The following is a 21,407-nucleotide window of genomic DNA, read 5'->3' as shown; positions in this document are numbered from 1 at the left end:
CAGCAGCAGATAACCATTGTTTGCATTCTGTTCCTGAGGCCTCTCAGCTTCTCAGGAGGAAAAATCCTAAGGAAAGAATTTTTCATAAAAGATGTCTGCGACAGGGTTGGGCACCCTCAGCACCACAACCCACCCCAAATAGAGGGGTTTGGAAGCAGGGGAGGGTTTTCCTTGGGAAGCAGAGCAGTGGGAGAGGTGGGGATTCACCCAGAGCTGCTTTAGGATGTGGAGGAAGAATTTCCCCCATGGCACAGAGACCCCCCCGCCATGTTGGTGATGCTGGACTGGGCCAGCAGGGGAGGGGGGGATTCTGCCCCTCTGCCCCTGTGCTCAGGTGAGACCCCACCTGCAGAGCTGCCCCAGCCCTGGGCACCAGCAGCAGGAGGACGTGGAGCTGCTGGAGCCAGGCCAGAGGAGGCACGGAGATGCTGCAAGGGCTGGAGCCCCTCTGCTCTGGAGCCAGCCTGGCACAGCTGGGGGAGCTCACCTGCACAAGAGGAGGCTCCAGGGACACCTGAGAGCCCCTGGCAGGGCCTGAAGGGGCTCCAGGAGAGCTGCAGAGGGACTGGGGACAAGGCCTGCAGGGACAGGAGCCAGGCAATGGCTCCCAGTGCCAGAGGGCAGGGCTGGATGGGATCTTGGCAATCAGGAATTGTGGAATCCATCCTTGGAATGGATTTCTCAGAGCAGCTGTGGCTGCCCCTGCATCCCTGGCAGTGCCCAAGGCCAGGCTGGACAGGGCTGGGAGCACCTGGGACAGTGGGAGGTGTCCCTGCCATGGCAGGGGTGGCTCTGGATGGGCTTCAAGGTCCCTTTTAACCCAAACCATCCTGTAACTCTGCCAGGGACAGGGTGGCCAAGAACTGTCTCAGGACCTCAGTTTCCTGTAGTAACCTCACTTTTCTCTGCATCTCAAGTGGAGGGGGGGAAAAAAAGCCCCAAAAAAACGACAACGAAAAATATGCAACCAAAAGCACCTCATTCCTAAAACCACCTCCAAGAACTGACTGGCCACCACTGAACAGGTGACATCCAGCAGGGTGAGGGGAGAGGTCACCGAGGCTCTGAGCATCCCTGCTGGGCTCTGTCCTGCATCCTGTCTCACCCAGCAGCAGCTGCAGAGCTGGGGACACCCCGGGCAGGGCCACCCCCAAGTCCCTGGTAGCAAAGCTGCTGCTGTCCTCCCCACCCCCCACGAGCGAAGGGTGCAAAATGAGGAAGTGGGAGGGAAGACGGCTTGTGACAATCTTGGTAACAGCAGAAAGACAAAATCCGAGTGCTCCGGGATGGCCCCGGGCTGTTGGTGACAGGAGCCAAGAGCATCTGTCTGGGAGGGACACAGGGACATCATGGTGAGTGCCAGCAGGGCCCCACCCTGCTCCCCTCGGGCCCTTCAGGCTGTCACCTCCGACTGCTGCCACCTCAGCCCTGCCCTCCCCACAGCCTGGAGCTGCCCCATGTCCCTGCCGGGGGGGGGACAGTGCTCCCCAGCTTGGGGACAGGGCTCAGAGAGGCCATGGGTGGGATACAGGGGTTGGTGACCCCCAGGACAGGGCAGGGAGCAGCAGGGGATGGGTGTGTGCTGCCACACAGAGGTTTGGGTGCTGCTGTCGCTGCTGTGGTACCCACGGGATGAATTTGTGTCCCCACTGGGGCAGGGGGTGGGGTGGGGGTGGCAGCCACATCCCCCAGGCTAAGAGAGACCCTCTGGGTGCTGGTGCCCATGGTCAGGGGACAGGGGCTGCAGGGAGGGCAGCAGCCACTTGTGGAAGTTGCTGTGGAGGCAGAAGAGGAAGGTGAAAGGGCTCAGAATTAGGAAGATGCTCAGAACTGGGGGTGAGGAGCTCTCAGCTCTGCTTCCTGCATCCTCGGGCAGATGTGTCCCAGCTATTTCCACCCAGACAGGAAGGGGACAGTGACCAGGCTGAAACTGAACCTCCTGCCACCCACGCTTGTGGCTGTCACCTCTGAGAGGCTGCTCAGATGCTGTGCCCAAGGACGCTTCCACCGTCCCCCCCTCCACAGAACCTGAAGATGTTCTGTGGCTTCCTGGAGGACCAAAGGACTCTGCAGCCATAGCCCTGACCCCTGCCAGCCCCATCCCCACCCCAGCCCTGCCTGTGACAGTGGTGTGACAAACCTGCCCCTCCGGTGGTTTTGGAGGTTTTTGACAAATGCTCCTGGGCTTGGGCTGTCTTGACTCAAAAGGAGCCACCTTGGGCTTCATCTGCTCCTCGCTCAGGCTTGCAGAGTTGTTCTGTGGTTTAACCCACAGCTTTGAAGAAAACATGATGTTTTCAAAGTGCTGCCACAGAAAGGGCTGCTCCCCTCCCTGCCCAGAGATCCTATCTGAGTGCCAGGAGCATCCTGGCCCCGGGCACAGGGGTGGGGACAGTGCCCATCCCACAGCTGGGGGTGCTGAGGGGCTCCTCGTGTGTCACCTGCCCCCTTTGGAGCACTGGGGGGCTCCTCGTGTGTCACTGCCCCCTTTGGAGCACTGAGGGGCTCCTCGTGTGTCACCTGCCCCCTTTGGAGCACGGAGGGGCTCCTCATGTGTCACCTGCCACCTTTGGAGCTCTGAGGGGCTCCTCGTGTGTCACCTGCCCCCTTTGGAGCACTGAGGGGCTCCTCGTGTGTCACCTGCCACCTTTGGAGCTCTGAGGGGCTCCTCGTGTGTCACCTGCCCCCTCTGGAGCAAAGTCCCTCGAGCACAGGGGCTGCAAAGGGCACCTGGAAGGTGGAGGGGGGACAAAAGCTTCTCCTGCTTGGCAGGAGGATGGAATGGCTTGGGGCAGGTGCCCTTCCCTAGAGCAAAGGACTGGACAGAGCAGGGGATGGAGAAACTGCTGCCCCAAACCTCTGGAAGCAAATTAACTGGTGCTCCCACTCCCCACAGGGATGTCACGTGCAGCTGCAGATGTCACCTCTGTCCCATGGCAGCTCTCTGGGTACCGAGCTGGGGCAACACCAGAGCTTTAATGGATCCTAATTCCCCTTCATCCTGACTTTCCTCTGATTTTTTAGTGAGCCCTGGCCCTGCAAACCCCGAGAGAGGCTCAGGGAAAGCAGGCAGGAACACCCAGAGCTCTGCAGATCGTGGCAAACCCCTCATTTACCAGCTCTGAGTTGGTGCTTTCCTCCCAGCTGGGCTGCACCAGGTGCCCCAGAAGAGCCAGAAAAGCCTCAGAGGAAGAGGAGGTGAAGACACACTCACCACTGACACCTCTGAGCAGCTGACAGCGAATCTCTGGGTGTCAGCTCAAAACCCGTGAGCTCTCGGTGCAGGAAATTCTCCTTTTGCCTTCATTTGGCCTCGAGCAGCAGCCCTGGGTGCCTGTGCCAGCAGCTTTGGGGTGCTGGGGACAGGGCACTGAGTGCTTTGGCTGCCCAGGGGCTCTTGGCACTCTTCTCCTGCTGAAGCCCAGGGTTTGGGGTGAAGCTGGGCAGCTCCTGGGGTCCCTGCAGCTCCCTGGGTGACACCACAGTGACCTGGAGAGGCTGCCTGAGCCTGCCTGTGCTTTTCCAGCTGCATTTCCTAGGGGATATTAGGATGAAGGCAAGAAAAAGGCCTTGAAAAGGAAGAGGAGAAGCTCCCTGGGTGATTTCAGGCTGCAAAAACAGCCCTGGACCCCCTGAGCCCCTTGAGATGACCCCAAAAAAGGTGGTGGGACAACACCAAAAAGCCCCTTCAGCAGCTACATGGGCTTAGCTGGAATTTGGGTTTTGGAGAGGGGCCACAGGGGATGTCTGGGGCTGCAGAGCCCAGTGACAGACACCCCAGAGTGGCTGAGGGGGGCTAGGGACACCTGGTGACAATCAGAGACTGCAAAGGTGTGGGGATGCAGGGCCTTGAAATCTTGAGAGCCTGCAGGGAAATCAAGCAAAAGGGGAAGGGCAGAAGAAAAGGGAAATGGAGAGAGCAAGAGGCCAGGGCTGACGGGGGAGAAGTGAAATCAGTGACAGGAGCCTGGGGGCTGAAAGAGGAACCGCGGGGGTGGGGAAGGAGGGGCTCAGCCTGGTCCCTGTCCCTCCTGCAGGGGCCACCACAGCTGTGCCCAGCCGGTCTGTGGGGACATCGAGGCCAAGGGGAGCCCTCGGGGTGGTTTTGCACGATGAATTCCCCCTCTCACAGCTCCCTTGTTTACCCCACGAGGCTGAAATCACAGCCCAGCCCCCGGGGGACAGAGCTGGGGACAGAGCTGGGGACAGAGCTGGGGACAGAGCTGGTGTGACCGTGTTCACAGGGGTCTCAGGATGAAGGAAGAGACGAGGATTTGACTCCATGTTTCAGGAGGCTTGATTTATTATTTTATTATATATATTACATTAAAACTATACTAAAAGAATAGAAGAAAGGATTTCATCAGAAGGCCAGCTAAGAATAGCAAAAAAAGGAATGAATAACAAAGGCTTGTGGCTCGGACTCTCTGTCCGAGCAAGCTGGGCTGTGATTGGCCATTAATTAGAAACAACCACATGAGACCAATCCCAGATCCACCTGTTGCATTCCACAGCAGCAGATAATCATTGTGCACATTGTGTTCCTGAGGCCTCTCAGCTTCTCAGGAGGAAAAACCCTAAGGAAAGGATTTTCCATCAAAGATGTCTGTGACAAGCTGGGGACAGAGCTGGGGACAGAGCTGGGCAGAGGCTGCTGGCATCTCCCTGGGCAGGAGGAAGAGGAACACAGGCTGCAAGGAGGATGTGGGGGTGCAGAGGATGCCACCACCACCCTTCCCCTGCCTTGCTCTGTCTCATAATCAGTCTGTGCCTCAACAAATTCCTTCATTACCCTGGTGAGGAGCAGGGGCTGGGGCAGGTCCTGTCTGCTCCTCTGAGGGTGCCAGGAGGTGAGGAGGGCTCCAGGGGGCTGGGACAAGCCCCAGTGCTCTGAATTTTGGGATCTGCTTGGTCAAACCCCAGTTTGGGGTGAGGGCTGAGCCAGGCAGGGCTGGGGGCAGCTCGGGGGGGTCAGAGCCAGCCCTGGTGGCCCGAGGTGGCCCCGGCACAGCCGCTGTGTCCCCGTTGTCCCCTCAGGGCAGCAAGGAGCGCTTCCACTGGCAGAGCCACAATGTCAAGCAGAGCGGCGTGGACGACATGGTGCTGCTGTCCAAGATCTCCGAGGAGGCCATCGTGGAGAACCTCAAGAAGCGTTTCATGGATGATTTCATCTTTGTATCCTTCCCCAGGCAGCGGGAACAGGCACAGGGAGCGGCAGGGATGGGCTCCAAGGCTTTGTCAGGACATGGGACAGTGTGTCCGTGCCCTGTGGGGACAGATCTGTGGGAATGTCACTGTTCCCAAGCTGAGCTGTGCCTGGCACAGACACAACAACCAAACCCCCGCTCCTGCCATGCTGCAGGACCCACTTTGCTCCTTCCTTTGTAGCCACAAAGCCCCTCAGCATCACCTCCCCCTGCTCCTGGTGTGTTCCTGCCACCCAAGCAGTGACATTGTCCCTTGCTGCTGTCACCCACCCCCAGTGATGCCCCCAGCGTGTCCTGGCTGCTCTGAACCCCCCAAATCCAGGCAAACCCTGGATGGAGCAGGGTTGGATCCCTCCAGGGGAGGAGGTGCCACCCCTGGTCCCCAGTGATGCCAGCACAGGGGACACTGAGCTGCTGCAGCCCAGCTGGCACTGCCGGGCACCACAGCTCTGCAGGAGGACAGGGATGTGTCCCCAAGCCCTGCTCACCCCACACCTGCCTGGGGACGTGTCCAGCTCGGTGCCCTGGGGTGGCTGTCACTGCTGGGGACAAGGAGCAGAGCCCGAGGGGCACACAGGGCACAGCAGGGTCCCGAGGGGCACACAGGGCACACAGGGCACAGCAGGGCCCCAAGGGGCACACAGGGCACAGCAGAGCCCGAGGGGCACACAGGGCACACAGGGCACAGCAGGGCACAGCAGGGTCCCAAGGGGCACACAGGGCACAGCAGAGCCCCGAGGGGCACACAGGGCACACAGGGCACACAGGGCACAGCAGAGCCCCGAGGGGCACACAGGGCACACAGGGCACACAGGGCCCCAAGGGGCACACAGGGCACAGCAGAGCCTGAGGGGCACACAGGGCACACAGGGCACACAGGGCACAGCAGGGCCCCGAGGGGCACACAGGGCACACAGGGCACACAGGGCACAGCAGGGCTGGCAGCAGGGCTGAGGCTGTGCCCACGCCCCTGGATGTGGGGATGTGGCCCTGTCCTTACAAGGCGATGCTGTCCCAGCTGTGACTCAGCCACCTCCCCCCGCAGCCCTGGGGCTTTGCATGCGTGTGGGGTTGGCTTTTTTTGGGGTTTTTGATTTGGTTTTTTTGGAGGGGAACAATACCCCACGCAGCCTCTCCCTTCCTTTTTTGCTGTGCTGCTGCACGCAGGGCTCTGTCCAGTCATGACTCAACATCCCAAGCTTTTGCATTTCCCAGAAAAGCTCCCTCCTCCTGCCCTCTGGCCGCCCTCCCCCTGTTTGGGACACAAATAGGATATGAAAGGCTTGGATAACCCCACCTGCTCCATCCCCACCCTCCATCTCCTCACCCAGCCAGGGGCTCACCCCCGTCCTGCTGCAATTCCCTGGTTTTCCATGCACTCAGTGACTCGGGGATGCTGAAGGAAAGGCAGCAGGGTGGGCAGGGAAAAGCAGGAGCTGTGATTCCTCTCCTCTCTGTGCCTCAGTTTCTCTGCATGTAAAATCAGGGTGGGCTCCTGCTGGAAGAGCCACAGATGGAGGGTGAGCAGAGGGCGAATTCCAGAACTGCTGGAGAGGTTTTAGAGCCGATCCCCAGCCAGAGCAGGGAGCTGAGGGGATGCTACTGCACCCATCACACTGCAAGGGCCTGAGGGATGCCCCAAGTCAGGGCAGCAGGGCAGCTCTGCCTGTGCCAGGCTGGAAATGCCCCCCTTGTGCTATCCCTGGACGTGTCAGGGACCCCATAACCACCTTCCTGCCCCCGGGGTGGGACTGGGCAATGGGAAGGGGGGACACAGGAAGGGACACATGGCCCTTGACCTCTGCAATTCCCTGTTTTTCCATGCTCTGCCCACACTCAGTGACTCGGGGATGCTGCAGGAAAGGCAGGGAAAGGCAGGAGCTGTGATTCCTCTCCTCTCCGTGCCTCAGTTTCCCTGGATGTAAAATCAGGATGGGCTCCTGCTGGAAAAGCCACAGATGGAGAAGCGAGCAGAGGGCGAATTCCAGAAGTGCTGGAGAGGTTTTAGAGCTGATCCCCAGCCAGAGCAGGGAGCTGAGGGGATGCTCCTGCACCCATCACACTGCAAGGGCCTGAGGGATGCCCCAAGTCAGGGCAGCAGGGCAGCTCTGCCTGTGCCAGGCTGGAAGTGCCCCCCTTGTGCCATCCCTGGACGTGCCAGGGACCCCATAACCACCTTCCTGCCCCCGGGGTGGGACTGGGCACTGGGAAGGGGGGACACAAGAAGGGACACATGGCCCTTGACCTGCTGCCCAGACCTACATCGGGCCCGTGCTGATCTCTGTGAACCCCTTCAAGCAGATGCCGTATTTCACCGACCGCGAGATCGAGCTGTACCAGGGCGCGGTGAGGCTGCCCCGCGGGCAATCGCGGGTTAAATCTGTGCAAAACATCCCCCCAGGGGCGTCCCCTGAGGGTCCCCATGCTGCACAGCCCCTCGGCTGCTGCAGGGGTCAGTGCTCCCTGCAGCAAATCCTGGGGAATTCAGCTCAGAAATGCACAGAAAGAAACCCAAAGATGGTAAAATGCAGCTGGAGTGGCCCTGCCCCAGCCCTTCCCAAGGAGGAGGGGGGGTTAAAAATCACCAGACTCGCTGCTGATGAGCTGGTGTTTGTGGGAAGAGGCTGATCCCCACGTGGGCAGAGTGAGAGGGATTTGGGGATTTGGGGAGCTCTGTGCCCAGCACTGCTGTCCTTGTCCCTTGTCCCTTGTCCCTTGTCTCTTGTTTAGGGTCAGTTCGAAGAGGCTGATCCCCACATGGATTGAGTGAGGGGGATTTGGGGATTTGGGGGTTGCTCTGTGCCCAACACTGCTGTCCTTGTCCCTTGTCCCTTGTTTAGGGTCACGGTGAAGGGGCTGATCCTATATGGGCAGAGTGAGGGGGTTTTGGGGAGCTCTGTGCCCAGCCGTGCTGTCCTTGTCCCTTGTTTAGGGTCAGTGTGAAGGGGCTGGTTCCCCCATGGGCAGAGTGAGGGGAAAATGGGGATTTGGGGGCTGCTGTGTGCCCAGCACTGCTGTCCTTATCCCTTGTTTAGGGTCAGTGTGAAGAGTGGCTCCCACATGGGCAGAGTGAGGGGGATTTGGGGGTTGCTCTGAGCCCAGCCCTGCTGTCCTTGTCCCTTGTTTAGGGTCACTGTGAAGGGGCTGGTTCCCCTGTGGGCAGTGAAGGGGATTTGGGGAGGGGAGCTGGGGGCTGCCCTGTGCTCAGCCCCGCTGTCCCTGTCCCCTGGCTAGGCCCAGTATGAAAATCCCCCCCACATCTACGCCCTGACTGACAACATGTACCGGAACATGCTGATCGACGGGGAGAACCAGTGTGTCATCATCAGGTACTGGGGGACACTGGGCCACACCCGGGCTGGCACTGCCCCTGGGGACACCTGTCCCCACCAGCCCTTCTCCCCAGCCCGGGGTTTCCCAGCTGGAGAGTTGGCTCCTGGGCTCTGGGGTGTCTGGAGGGACCCTCTGGGCCACAAGCACCGGGCAAGGCTGTGACCAGGGGTGTCCCAGGCAGGGACAGAGCCCCAGAGCCTTGTGCAATGCAGCTCTGCAGGGCAGTGTTGCAAGGGAAATGGTCAGGATGTGGGGCAAGGCTGGAGACTTCCCTCTGAGGCTCCCAAGTCCCCCTCCTCCACTTCTAAACCCGGTGACAACAAATTCAACATCTCCTCGCCGAGCCACACTCTGCTCACACTGATCCCCCAGGGCAGCCCCATCCCAAATTCCCCACAGACCCACTGTGGGGATGGCACAGTCCCCAGAATTCACTGTCATCCTCTGGTCTTGCTCCAGGACCCACCCCAAAGCCCCCCCAAGGGATGGGTGGCTCTGGTGGGTTTCACATCTGCTCTGCTTTGCCCTTTGCACAGCGGAGAAAGCGGAGCTGGGAAAACGGTGGCAGCAAAATACATCATGGGCTACATCTCCAAAGTGTCTGGCGGTGGGGAGAAAGTCCAGGTGGGTCTGTTGTCCCCCCTGCCACTCATCATTTCACCCCCAACTGATCCCCACCACCCTGGTCCCCAACATCCCCCTGATGGGGGCCAGTGGTGGCACACGGAGCAGCCGCTCCAGGACTGGGGACACACAAAGGCTCAGGTGTGTCCCCAGGCCTGGAGTGGGACACAGCAGGGCTGAGCCCTGCCCTCCTCTGTCCCCAGCATGTGAAGGACATCATCCTGCAGTCCAACCCGCTGCTGGAAGCCTTTGGAAATGCCAAAACTGTCCGGAACAACAATTCCAGCCGCTTTGTAAGTGCCAGGGTGTGACAGCGTTCACAGGGGTCTCAGGATGAGGGAAGAGGATCTGACTCCATGTTTCAGAAGGCTTCATTTATTATTTGATGATATATATTATATTAAAACTATACTAAAAGAATAGAAGAAAGGTTTCATCAGAAGGCTGGCTAAGAATAGAATAAGAAAGAATGATAACAAAGGTTTGTGGCTCAGACTCTGTCTGAGCCAGCTGGGCTGTGATTGGCCAATAATTAAAAACAACCACATGAGCCCAATCCCAGATCCACCTGTTGCATTCCACAGCAGCAGATAATCAATGTTTACATTTTGTTCCTGAGGCCTCTCAGCTTCTCAGGAAGAAAAATCCTAAGGAAAGGATTTTCCATAAAAGATGCCTGTGACACCAGGGCAGGTGCAGGGGGCAGCGCTGCAGCAGAATCACTGAACCAGCTGGGTTCAAGGCTGACCTTTAGATCAACTCCAGCCATTCCCCCAACACTGCCTTGAGTGTCCCCAAGTGCCACATCCAGCTTTTCAATCCCTCCAGGGATGGTGACTCCAGCACAGCCTGTTCCAGTGCCTGACCACCCTTTCAGTGGAGGAATTTTTCCTCATATCCAATCTAAACCTCCACTGGGGCAATGTGAGGCCATTTCCTCTGACCCTGTTTCCTGTTATCTGGGAAAACAGACCGACCCCATGGGGCTCCAACCTCCTTTTGGGCAGTTGAGGGGGCAGTGAGGTCTCCACATAAACCATGAAGCCTTCAGCCAGGGTTTGCACACCCCACAAAGCTCCTGGTGTGGTGGGGAAGGGCTTGGGGGGAATGAGGAACCCCTGAGGCAGGGCCACAGCTCTGAGCAGGATCTGTGCTGGAGCAGGGGAAATACTTTGAGATCCAGTTCAGCCGGGGCGGAGAACCTGATGGGGGCAAGATCTCCAACTTCCTGCTGGAGAAGTCGCGCGTGGTGAGCCAGAACGAGTGCGAGCGGAATTTCCACATCTACTACCAGGTATGGGGTGGAATTTTTCTTCACTCGGGGTCACCAAATGTGGTGGTGGTCTCAGGGGTCCCAGGATGAGGGAAGAGATGAGAACCTTGACTCCATGTTTCAGAAGGCTGATTTATTATTTTATGATATACATTATATTAAAAGAAAATTGTATATTAAAACTATACTATAGAATAGAAGAAAGGATTTCATCAGAAGGCTGGCAAGGAATAGAAAGGAATGGAATGATAATAAAATCTTGTGACTGGCCAGAGAGTCCTAGGCAGCTGGACTGTGATTGGCCATTAATTAAAAATATCCAACATGAGACCAATCACAGATGCACCTGTTGCATTCCACAGCAGCAGATAAATATTGTTTACATTTCATTTCTGAGGCCTCTCAGCTTCTCAAGAGAAAAATCCTGGCAAAAGGATTATTCAGAAAATATCATGGTGACAGTATGGGGGTGGCCTGGAGCCACCAGGGCTGCAGGGGGGGACCAGGAGCTGGCTGACCACAGCCCCCTGTCCCCTCCCAGCTCATCCAAGGCGCATCCCAAGAGCAGAGGCAGAATTTGGGCATCATGAGCCCAGATTATTACTTCTACCTGAACCAGACAGACACCTACCAGGTGGAGGGCACAGATGACCGCAGCGACTTCCATGAGACCATGGTGAGTGCCTGGGAGGGAGGGGAGTCCCCAAAAGCTCTGGGGCCAGGTGGGGGCTCACGGGGTCTGTGCACCCCCAGAATGCCATGCAGGTCATCGGCATCCGCGGTGAGGACCAGCAGCTGGTGCTGCAGATCGTGGCAGGGATCCTGCACCTGGGCAACATCAGCTTCAGGGAGGAGGGCAACTACGCCCGGGTGGAGAATGCTGACTGTGAGTAGCCAGGGGGCTGCAGGGGACAGCTGGGGGAGCCTCGGGAATGAGTGGCAAGCTGGCTGTGTCACAAATCCCCCTGGCACAGGAGGGAAGCAGCACCAGCACCAGGCATTGTAATTGCTATCTTAACCACCATGTCCATCATCCTCCTTCCTGTCTCCCCTATAATCCTTACCATTATCTATGAAACTTAGGATGACCTAAACCAAAGGCCTTCAAAGCCTTAAACAAGAGTCAAACCCTCTTAGTTTCTGCTAAAGTCCACAGGCCATTACCCTGCATCCCCTAAATGCAACTCAGGTGCTTTAATTAAGCTAGGACCTTCCAATTTACAAGATAGATGGGCTTTGATCCCATGATACTGTAGGTAACAGCTATATGCCCTAACCAAGAGGCCTCTGCCTAAGGCTCCAGTACATAACCAATGCACATCAATGAGCTTGCAACTCACTATGAACTTTACTTGAGGCAGCAAGTAAATGGCTCAGCCAGAGCTTGATTAGCCAGGGGACAGATGCCAGATGTTGCTTTGGGACAGGTGTCACTTTTCCCTGTCATTGTCCCACTGCTGTCCTTCACACTTGGATGGGGCCGAGGGTTTCGACCATGGCCAGAGCCAGGTGGGGACAACATAGCCCTGACCAGCCCCACTCTGCCCAGCCCTGGCCTTCCCTGCCTACCTGCTGGGGGTCGACCAGGAGCGCCTCAACGAGAAGGTCACCAGCAGGAAAATGGACAGCAAGTGGGGCGGCCGCTCCGAGTCCATCACCGTCACCCTCAACGTGGAGCAGGCGGCCTACACGCGGGACGCGCTGGCCAAGGGGCTCTACGCCCGTGTCTTCGACTTCCTGGTGGAGGTGTGTGGGCCTCAGAGGGGATGGTGATCCCCTGCCCCAGGAATGGCCAATCCCACCGCCCTGCAGCCAGTTTGTCCCCTCTGTCCCCGCAGTCCATCAACAGGGCCATGCAGAAGCCGAATGAGGAGTACAGCGTCGGGGTGCTGGATATCTACGGCTTTGAGATATTCCAGGTGTGTGTGGCTGGGAATGTCCTGCCCTGCTCCCACAGCAGGGACAGCACCTGGGTCAGGTGGCCCTGAGAAGGGTGCCTGGAGTAGCACCCAAGCACTGCTGGTTGGGGTACCTATGATGAGGCAGAGGAGCTGAAGGAGCTGGGGTTGTTTAGCCTGGAGAAGAGGAGGCTCAGAGGTGACCTTATTGCTCTCTACACCTTCCTGAAGGGAGGTTGGAGACAGGTGGGGTTGGTCTCTTCCACTGGGCAGCACTGACAGAACCAGAGGACACAGCCTCAAGCTACATCAGGGAAGGTGTAGGTTGGATATCAGGAAGAAATTTTTCACCAAAAGAATAATAAAGTACTGGAATGCTCTTCCCAGGGAGGTGGTGGAATCACCATCTCTGGATGTGTTTAAAAATAAAGACTGGACATGGCACTTGGTGCTATAGTCTGGTTGAGGTGTTAGGGCATAGGTTGGACTCCATGATCTTAGAGGTCTCTTCCAACCTCATTATTCCGTGATTCTGTGTTTCTGTGAGCAAAGGACAACTCAGCACCATTTTCTCTTCCATCTTTCATGCAGAAAAATGGCTTTGAGCAATTCTGCATTAACTTTGTGAACGAGAAGCTGCAGCAGATCTTCATCGAGCTGACCCTGAAGGCAGAGCAGGTATGGGGGTCTGGGCTGGGGGCTGTGGGGCTGTGCCAGCACCCCAATTCCTGCACCCCCCTCCTTCCCAGCACCACAGCTGGAACAGGGAGTCTGCAGCACATCCCAGGGGCTCGGGGACCACCCAGCTCTCCCTGTGCTTCCCCAGGAGGAATATGTGCAGGAGGGGATCAAGTGGACGCAGATCCAGTACTTCAACAACAAGGTGGTGTGTGACCTGATAGAGAACAAGCTGGTGAGTGGGGTCCCCTCTGCTGGGGAGGCTTTTTGGGGAGCAGAGGCACCCAGGGACAGGGGCTGCATGGGTTGTTGAGGTGCCAAGCAGCAAAGAATCCCAGACTGGTTTGGGTTAGGAGGAACCATAAAGATCATCTTGTCCCACTATCCCAGGGTGTTCCAAGCCCTGTCCAGCCTGGTCTTGGACACTTCCAGCACCCATGTGAGGGCACCAGCACTAAGCTGTGGCTCAGCATGAAGCAGCTGTGACCAGGTGCAGGATTGGGCCCTGCCACACCCATGGCTCCCCTTTCCTTGTGGCAGAACCCTCCTGGGATCATGAGTGTGCTGGATGATGTGTGTGCCACCATGCACGCCACGGGCGAGGGCGCCGACCAGACCCTGCTGCAGAAGCTGCAGGCAGCCGTGGGCACCCACGAGCACTTCAACAGCTGGAGCTCGGGCTTTGTCATCCACCACTATGCTGGCAAGGTGGGTAGGGCCCCCCAAAGCCCCCACCCTGCACCCCACAGCCCCACCCACCACAGCTGAGGTCCCCTCCTGTCCCCAGGTGTCCTACGATGTGAACGGCTTCTGCGAGCGCAACCGGGACGTGCTTTTCACCGACCTGATTGAGCTCATGCAGAGCAGTGAATAGTGAGTCTGGCAGTGCTGGGGCACCCCAAAAGGGCTGGGGAAGAGGGCAGAGTCCTCAACATGCAGATCTGAAAGGCTGGTCCTGCCTTTGTGGGTTGGGGTGCTCAGTCCTGCATGGCCCCATGGGCACCAGGGACATCCCAGGGTTGCAGGGTTGGGCAGAGCGGGGTCATCCACCAGCTCTGCTCCTGCCCCTGCTCCTGCTCCTGCCCCTGGCCCTGCCCCTGCTCCTGCTCCTGCCCCTGCTCCTGCCCCTGCTCCTGCTCCTGCCCCTTCTCCTTCCCCTGCTCCTGCCCCTGCTCCTGCCCCTGCCCCTGCTCCTGCTCCTGCTCCTGCTCCTGCCCCTGCTGCTGCCCCTTTTCCTGCCCCTGCCCCTGCCCCTGCTCCTGCTCCTGCCCCTGCCCCTGCTCCTGATCCTGCTCCTGGGGGTGGTCAGGAAGGTGGCACTCAGCCCCCTGTAAAGAATTTCCCAGCTGGCCTCAGCCCAGGCCATGCTGGCAGCTCTCACCTGGGGACTGTCCCCTCCCTTCCAGTGGTTTCATCCGGATGCTTTTCCCAGAAAAACTTGATTCTGACAAAAAGGGACGGCCGACTACGGCAGGCTCCAAAATCAAGGTGTGTCCTGTGGGCTGCAGAGCAGCAGTTGCCTTTGGGGAGGCGGCAGGGGCAGTGCTCCCACCACCCCCTTTGATGCTACAGAGGTCAATCCTTGCACCAGAAACAGGCCAATGACCTGGTGAACACGCTCATGAAGTGCACCCCACACTACATCCGCTGCATCAAACCCAACGAGACCAAGAAACCCCGGGACTGGGAGGAGAGCAGGTAACAGGGAGCCCACAGAGCCCAGGAATGGGACCCAGCCATGGAGATGTGGCCAGGACCAGCCTTCCTCCAAAAACTGCAGCCCTGGGCTGGTTCTTCTGAGCTGTCCACTAACCCAGGGAGCACAAGTGGGGACACATTGTCCTCTTTAGGTGCACCTTTAGGTGCCCTCCTAACCTGTCATCATCCCACATTGTCCCTCCCTGCTGCACAGGGTGAAGCACCAGGTTGAGTACCTGGGGCTGAAGGAGAACATCCGGGTGCGCCGGGCAGGGTTCGCCTACCGCCGCCTTTTCCACAAGTTCCTCCAACGGTGAGTGGCCACTGGCACGGGGCTGGCAGAGCCCACAGCACCTCCTCAGGAGGAGAGGAGGGTGTGGGAGGCCCTGGCACAGATTTGCAGGTGAAGAGAGTTGGGGGTGTTCAACCTGGAGAAGAGAAGGCTTGGGCAAGACCTTAGAGCCCCTTGCAGGGACTAAAAGGAGCAGCAGAGGGATTTGGGACAAGGCACGGAGGGACAGGACATAGGGAATGGCTTCCACTGCCAGAGGGCAGGGATGGATGGGATATTGGGAAGGGATTGTTCCCTGGGAGGGTGGGGAAGGCCTGGCACAGGATGCCCACAGCAGGGCAGTGTCCAAGGCCAGGTTGGACAGGGCTTGGAGCACCCTGGGACAGTGGAAGGTGTCCCTGCAAGACTGGATGGGCTTTAAGGTCCCTTCCAACCTGAACTATTGTAGGATTCTGTGAGCCTGCTCTGTCCCCACAGCTATGCCATCCTCACCCCCGAGACATGGCCGTCATGGCGCGGGGACGAGCGCCAAGGGGTGCAGCACCTCCTGCGCTCGGTCAACATGGACCCAGACCAGTACCAGATGGGCAGGAGCAAGGTGTTCGTCAAGAACCCCGAGTCGGTGGGTGGCCCTGACTCCTGGGGGGCACTGCCCGTGGCTGGGCATCACTGGGGAGGGGTTTTTGGGGTGTCCTGGCTCAGCACTGCCTGTCCCTCGCAGCTCTTCCTGCTCGAGGAGATGCGGGAGAGGAAATTTGACAGCTTCGCCCGGGTGATCCAGAAGGCCTGGCGCCGGCACGTGGCCATCCGCAAATACGAGCAGATGAGAGAGGAGGGTAAGGCTGGACAAGGACAGGGACAGTGCCACCCCAGCAGCCCTTTTAGGGTGCTAGGACAGCCCAGCTGTGAGAGCAGCAGCCTGGCTCCTAATCATGGCACTAACATGATTAGGTGATGGAGGAACCAGCCTGTGAGTTGTTGGGAATTTTTTCCCAGACTGAAAGGAGAGCACGGATTTCCTGCTCCTATTTCGAGCCCTGGGAGCCTTGTGCTGTCTCACTCTGCATTTCATGGCCTGCACAGGGATGGAGGGGAGTAGCTGGGGTGAGCTGGTGTTTGTGGGAAGGGGCTGATTCCCACAATGGCAAAAGGATGGGACAAGTCACTGACCCCATCATAAGTTTTCCTACCCTCCCAAGCAAGCAGGAAAAATCAAGGAGGAAAACCCAGAAAACAGCAGGGTCCATCCCTCCCTCCCACAGCACGAGGGTTTTTGAAGGCAGTTGATGGGTTTCAAAACCAGCCAAGCTCAAGCAGCTGGGATTCCTCCCGTGGCATGAAACAAGCCCCATTTCTTGCTGCCATGACCCGTGTGACATTTTGGGGGGGCTCTGAGCTACCAGCACAGAGCCATGTCAGACCTGCACCTCTTTGGGGTCCCTCCCAGCTGCCAGCATCCTCTACAACTTCAAAGAGAGGCGCAGGAACAGCATCAACAGGAATTTCGTGGGGGATTACCTGGGCATGGAGGAGCGGCCGGAGCTGCGGCAGTTCTTGGCCAAGCGGGAGCGCATCGACTTCGCCGACTCCGTCACCAAATACGACCGGAGGTTCAAGGTACAAGGACACACCTGAGGCTGCTGCAGCTCTTGGTGGCTTCCCTCAGGTGGGATGTGTGTTTGTGGGGTTTGTGCCCCGCCAGCAAAGCCCCCTCACCCCCTTTCTCCTGCCCTTTCCCAGCCCATCAAGCGGGATTTCATTCTCACCCCCAAGTACTTCTACCTGATCGGGCGGGAGAAGGTGAAGAAGGGGCCTGAGAAGGGGCAGATCAAGGAGGTGCTCAAGAAGAAGGTGGAGCTGCAGGCAGTGAGCGGCGTCTCGCTGAGGTGTGTCCCTCACCAGGGGCTCTCCCCATGGCTGGTCTTCCCCTCTCTCCATGCCCTGCTGCTCCCCAGTCCCTCATCCAGCCCTGAGGAGGAGGCTCCCCTTGGGTGCTTTGGGAAGCAAGGGAGTTTTCCAAATTGCCCTCCAAATTTCCTTGGGGTGGACCCAAGCCCTGTGGGGTCTCCAAATCCCCCCCAGCCCCGCTGGAACCAGCCTTGGTGGGGTTGACACCCCTGGTTGCTCCCCCAGCACCAGGCAGGACGACTTCTTCATCCTCCATGAGAATGATGCCGACAACTTCTTGGAGTCCATCTTCAAGACGGAGCTGATCAGCCTCCTGTGCAAACGCTTCGAGGAGATCACCCGCTCCAAGCTGCCCCTCTCCTTCAAGGACACGTAAGGACAGAGGCCAGGAGAGGTGACAAAGCAGGACAGGGTCCTGTCACCGCAGCCTCATGGCTTGTCTTGCCCCCAGACTACAGTTTCGGGTGAAGAAGGAGGGCTGGGGCGGCGGTGGCACCCGCAATGTCACCTTCGTCAGAGGACAGGGCGACGTGGCCGCCCTCAAAGCTGGAGGCAAAACCCTTACGGTCAGCATCGGGGATGGGCTCCCCAGGAATGCCAGTGAGTGCCAGGGCACTGGGGGGTGGCAGAGGGGGGACACAGGAGCGCTGGGGTCACAGGGCACAGCTGGAGGCCTGGGAGCATTGGGGTGAGCTGGGTGTACCCTGTGGGGTTTGTGTCTCCCCCATTTCTGCTCTGGTGATGGGACCTTCGGGGGAACAGGGTTTAAATGGGGGGACAGCCCCTACAGCTGGCTGTAAGGACTGTCACGTAACGGGGGGCTTGTGTCCCCCCAGAGCCCACAAGGAAGGGAGCAGCACAGGGCAGAGGTGGCAGCAGGTGTCCCGCACCTTCCCGAAGTGCCCCATCAGCACCCAGAGGTGAGGAGGGGGTACGGGGTGGGGGATACAGGGGGTGCAGGCTGTGCATGGCCCCCCTGTAATGCACCCTCCTGGGATGGGCTGTTCCAGGAGCCTGCAGGAACGGGGGTCCCCAGATCCCCCGCGGGGATGGCCGGGCACAGAGGGACACCTACAGGATGCCCCAGAAGCAGACGCGGGGCCCCCCGGCCGCGGCGCTTCCCGCCCGCAGCGCCGGCCACCAGCCCAAGGCACGGCCCCCATCCGAGCACAACATGGACTTCCTCAACGTGCCCGACCAGGGCGTGGCCGGGTAGGTCCTGTCCCACGTCCCTGTCCCTGCCCCATCCTCCTCTCCCACTGCTACCAGCACTGGGAGATGCTTTCCCTCTAAGGAGGGGACCAGATGTGTCCCCTCCTCGGTGACAGGGGATGCTCCCTGGCTTTGCTGGCAGGACACATCTCCCAGGCTCTTGTGCATCCCAGTCCTCCCAGTCCCTGCACTGGGAGAGCAGGCACAGAGCATCCCATGGGTGGGGGACAGCAGGGTGGGCAGCTCATCCTGCCCCAGTCCTCCCAGTCCCTGAACTGGGACCACCCAGCTGTGCTGCAAGCATGGAGCATCCCATGGATAAGAGGGGGAGAGCAGGAGGGTGCAGCTCATCCTGCCCCAGTTCTCCCAGTCTGTGCACTGGGAGTACCCAGCTGCAGGCAGAGAGCACCTGAGGATGGGCAAGAGGGTGCAGCTCATCCTGCCCCAGTTCCCCCAATCCCTGAACTGGGAGAATCCACCTGCAGGCATGGAGCATCCCACTGGTGTGGGGCAGCAGGGTGGGCAGCTCATCCTGCCCCAGCACATGCCATCCCATGGGTGTGTGGGTGCAGGGTGGGCAGGGGCAGCAGCACATGCCATCCCACGGGTGTGTGGGTGCAGGGTGGGCAGGGGCAGCAGCACATGCCATCCCAGGGTGTGTGGGTGCAGGGTGGGCAGGGGCAGCAGCACATGCCATCCCACGGGTGTGTGGGTGCAGGGGGCAGCAGCACATGCCATCCCACGGGTGTGTGGGTGCAGGGTGGGCAGGGGCAGCAGCACATGCCATCCCACGGGTGTGTGGGTGCAGGGTGGGCAGGGGCAGCAGCACATGCCCTCCCACGGGTGTGTGGGTGCAGGGGGCAGCAGCACATGCCATCCCACGGGTGTGTGGGTGCAGGGTGGGCAGGGGCAGCAGCACATGCCATCCCACGGGTGTGTGGGTGCAGGGGGCAGCAGCACATGCCATCCCACGGGTGTGTGGGTGCAGGGGGCAGCAGCACATGCCATCCCACGGGTGTGTGGGTGCAGGGGGCAGCAGCACATGCCATCCCGGTGCCCTGCCGCTGCAGACCCCATCCCTCCCGCCCACAGGGTGCAGCGCCGCCGCAGCGTGGGCCAGCGGCCGCCCCCAGCCCGGCGCCCCAAGCCGCAGCCCAGGGCGGAGGGGCCGCGCTGCCGGGCCCTGTACCAGTACATCGGGCAGGACGTGGACGAGCTCAGCTTCAACGTGGGGGATGTCATTGACATCCTGATGGAAGGTACCAGGCTCCTGCCCTGCCCGCCTCCTCTCCCTGCCCTGCTGGCAGCACAGCTGATTGATTGATTGATTGATTGATTGTCTTCTCCCTCCCCAGATGCTTCTGGCTGGTGGAAAGGCCACCTGCACGGCAAAGAAGGGCTTTTCCCTGGGAATTATGTGCAGAGGATCTGAGCTGGAGGAAAACGAGGAGGTCACCATCCTCCCACCGCACCTCCAGAGGCTGGGCCCAAGGTGCCAGGGCACCTGAAGTTTTCCTGCCAAGTTCAAAACTTTACAAAAACTTCCAAACAGTGAAGTTTTCCCACCGATACTGGCATAGAATGAGTGTTTTCCTCAGAGCCCCCCAGACTGTTGCCGGTGCCAGGGGATGGATCCCACAGCCCCTTCAGTGGGGGTACCCTGCAGCAAGGACAGGCTCTTGGCTGCTTGTTAGTACCCAGGGACTTTTAAAACTTCTCTGTGATATCAGTAGAATTGTTCATAATTTTTTTGTCCATAAATAAGAAGACTCAGCAAAGCTGACTCACATGTTGAGTTTGGGGGTTGTATTTCACCCACTGTGGCTGTGTGACAAAAGCTGTGACGTGGGCAGGCACAGATCAGAGGCGGCCCCGTTCCTCCCACCATGAACCCTCCAGAAAATGCTGAATACATCAACCAGCTCTGCCAGGCTCCAGTTTAGGCATTTCCAGGCTCCGCTGTGGCTCTGGATCCCTCACACAGCCGGCAAAGCAGGTGCAGGGCGGTGCTGCCGTGCCTGGCTCGGCACAGGAACAGCTCCGAGGATCCTTCAGGCAAAGCCCTCAGAGCTGTCACTGCCTTTCCTGGCGGTGCTCGGGGGCAGCTTGTGGGGTCTCATCCCTGAGGGACGCTCGGTGTGGCAGCCACGACCCTGTGTGGCAGGGGCACAGCCGGGCTGGGCTGTGGGCTGGGGGCTGCCCCAGGAGGGTTCAGCCGGGAGGAGGAACAGGGCTGGAATGTCCGCCTCATGTCCGGCCCCATGTCCGGCCCATGTCCGCCTCATGTCCGGCCCCAATGTCCGGCCCCAGGTCCGCCTCATGTCCGGCCCCATGTCCGCCTCATGTCCGGCCCCAATGTCCGCCCTCATGTCCGCCCCGTGTCCGCCCCATGTCCGGCCTCCCCGCCAGGCCTGCGCCAGAGGAAGTGACGGCAGACTGATCCCACAGAGCCAAGCCCTCCTCTTCCTCTCTCCCTGATCCCACAGCCCGGCCCTCCTCTTCCTCCCTGATCCCACAGAGCCCGGCCTGTTCCCACAGCCCGGCCCTCCTCTTCCTCCTGATCCTACAGAGCCCAGCCTGATCCTACAGAGCCCAGCACTCCTTTTCCTCCCTGATCCCACAGCCCAGCCCTCCTCTTCCTCCTTTCCTGATCCTACGGAGCCCAGCCTAATCCCGCAGAGCCCGGCCTGATCCCACAGCCTAGCCCTCCTCTTCCTCCCTGATCCCAGAGCCCAGCCCTCCTCTTCCTCCCTGATCCCACAGCCCAGCCCTCCTCTTCTTCCTGATCCCACAGAACCTGGCCTGATCCCACAGCCCAGCCCTCCTCTTCCTCCCTCCCTCCCTCCCAAGCACTGGAGCTGCTCCCCTGTCGCACAGACCTTCCTCCCCAACCCATTGGGGTCCAGCGGTGTTGAGGACACCCTGTGTCCTTCAGGGAGGGATTAACAGCGGGCAGATCCCCACTGGGGTGGGAAGTTCCCCATGGAATTGCAAACTCTTCACAGCCCCATCTGGAAATTGTGGGTCCCCCCTCCCCCCATTATGGGTTTTTCAGCCCCTGTACTCCTCGGGATGATTTTCCCTTTAAATCACAGCTTTTTAGGAGTCCTTGCACTGCAGAGTGCAAGAGGGAGGTGTCTGATTTTATTTTAATGAAAAATATTGGCTTTGGGAAATCTGGGGATTTGGGGAACTCCTTCCTGCCCTTCCTGGGGCTGGGGAATGGGGAATGGGGGGCGGTGGGTGCTGTCAGGGGGGTGTCCCTGCTCAGCCCTGCAGGAATG

General features: G+C 59.3%; 1 protein-coding gene across 2 annotated transcripts; it reads left to right on the top strand.

Annotated features, from left to right (window-relative positions):
* The first annotated feature begins 1,226 nt into the window (after positions 1 to 1,226).
* Positions 1,227 to 19,910, top strand: MYO1F (myosin IF). Of its 2 annotated transcripts, none has more exons than XM_077191437.1 (28): positions 1,227 to 1,352; positions 5,038 to 5,175; positions 7,464 to 7,553; positions 8,442 to 8,536; positions 9,077 to 9,164; positions 9,368 to 9,457; positions 10,327 to 10,458; positions 10,979 to 11,113; positions 11,191 to 11,323; positions 11,987 to 12,183; positions 12,276 to 12,356; positions 12,927 to 13,013; positions 13,162 to 13,248; positions 13,554 to 13,721; positions 13,801 to 13,886; positions 14,420 to 14,501; positions 14,605 to 14,711; positions 14,926 to 15,024; positions 15,481 to 15,625; positions 15,725 to 15,839; positions 16,451 to 16,620; positions 16,744 to 16,889; positions 17,137 to 17,283; positions 17,363 to 17,477; positions 17,748 to 17,831; positions 17,922 to 18,123; positions 19,216 to 19,382; positions 19,479 to 19,910. In XM_077191437.1, the coding sequence occupies exons 1-27, from the start codon at positions 1,350 to 1,352 to the stop codon at positions 19,374 to 19,376; spliced, it is 3,183 nt and encodes a 1,060-aa protein (XP_077047552.1). In that variant the 5' UTR covers positions 1,227 to 1,349; the 3' UTR covers positions 19,377 to 19,382; positions 19,479 to 19,910. The 2 variants fall into 2 exon arrangements, with proteins under 2 accessions (XP_077047552.1, XP_054506197.2); XM_054650222.2 differs by having other exon boundaries at positions 17,363 to 17,511.
* The last annotated feature ends 1,497 nt before the right edge of the window (positions 19,911 to 21,407 follow it).

Source organism: Agelaius phoeniceus, chromosome 29, assembly GCF_051311805.1.
Source record: "Agelaius phoeniceus isolate bAgePho1 chromosome 29, bAgePho1.hap1, whole genome shotgun sequence".
Taxonomy (NCBI): Eukaryota; Metazoa; Chordata; class Aves; order Passeriformes; family Icteridae; genus Agelaius; species Agelaius phoeniceus.
This window is presented reverse-complemented; position numbering and strand designations above follow the sequence as displayed.

Bases quoted from the DNA above. Each gene is read 5' to 3' on its own strand.
- MYO1F (XM_054650222.2), top strand. The intron at 9,165-9,367 runs GTGGGTCTGTTG...CTCTGTCCCCAG, and splicing joins GCGGTGGGGAGAAAGTCCAG to CATGTGAAGGACATCATCCT. The intron at 11,324-11,986 runs GTGAGTAGCCAG...CACTCTGCCCAG, and splicing joins CCGGGTGGAGAATGCTGACT to CCCTGGCCTTCCCTGCCTAC.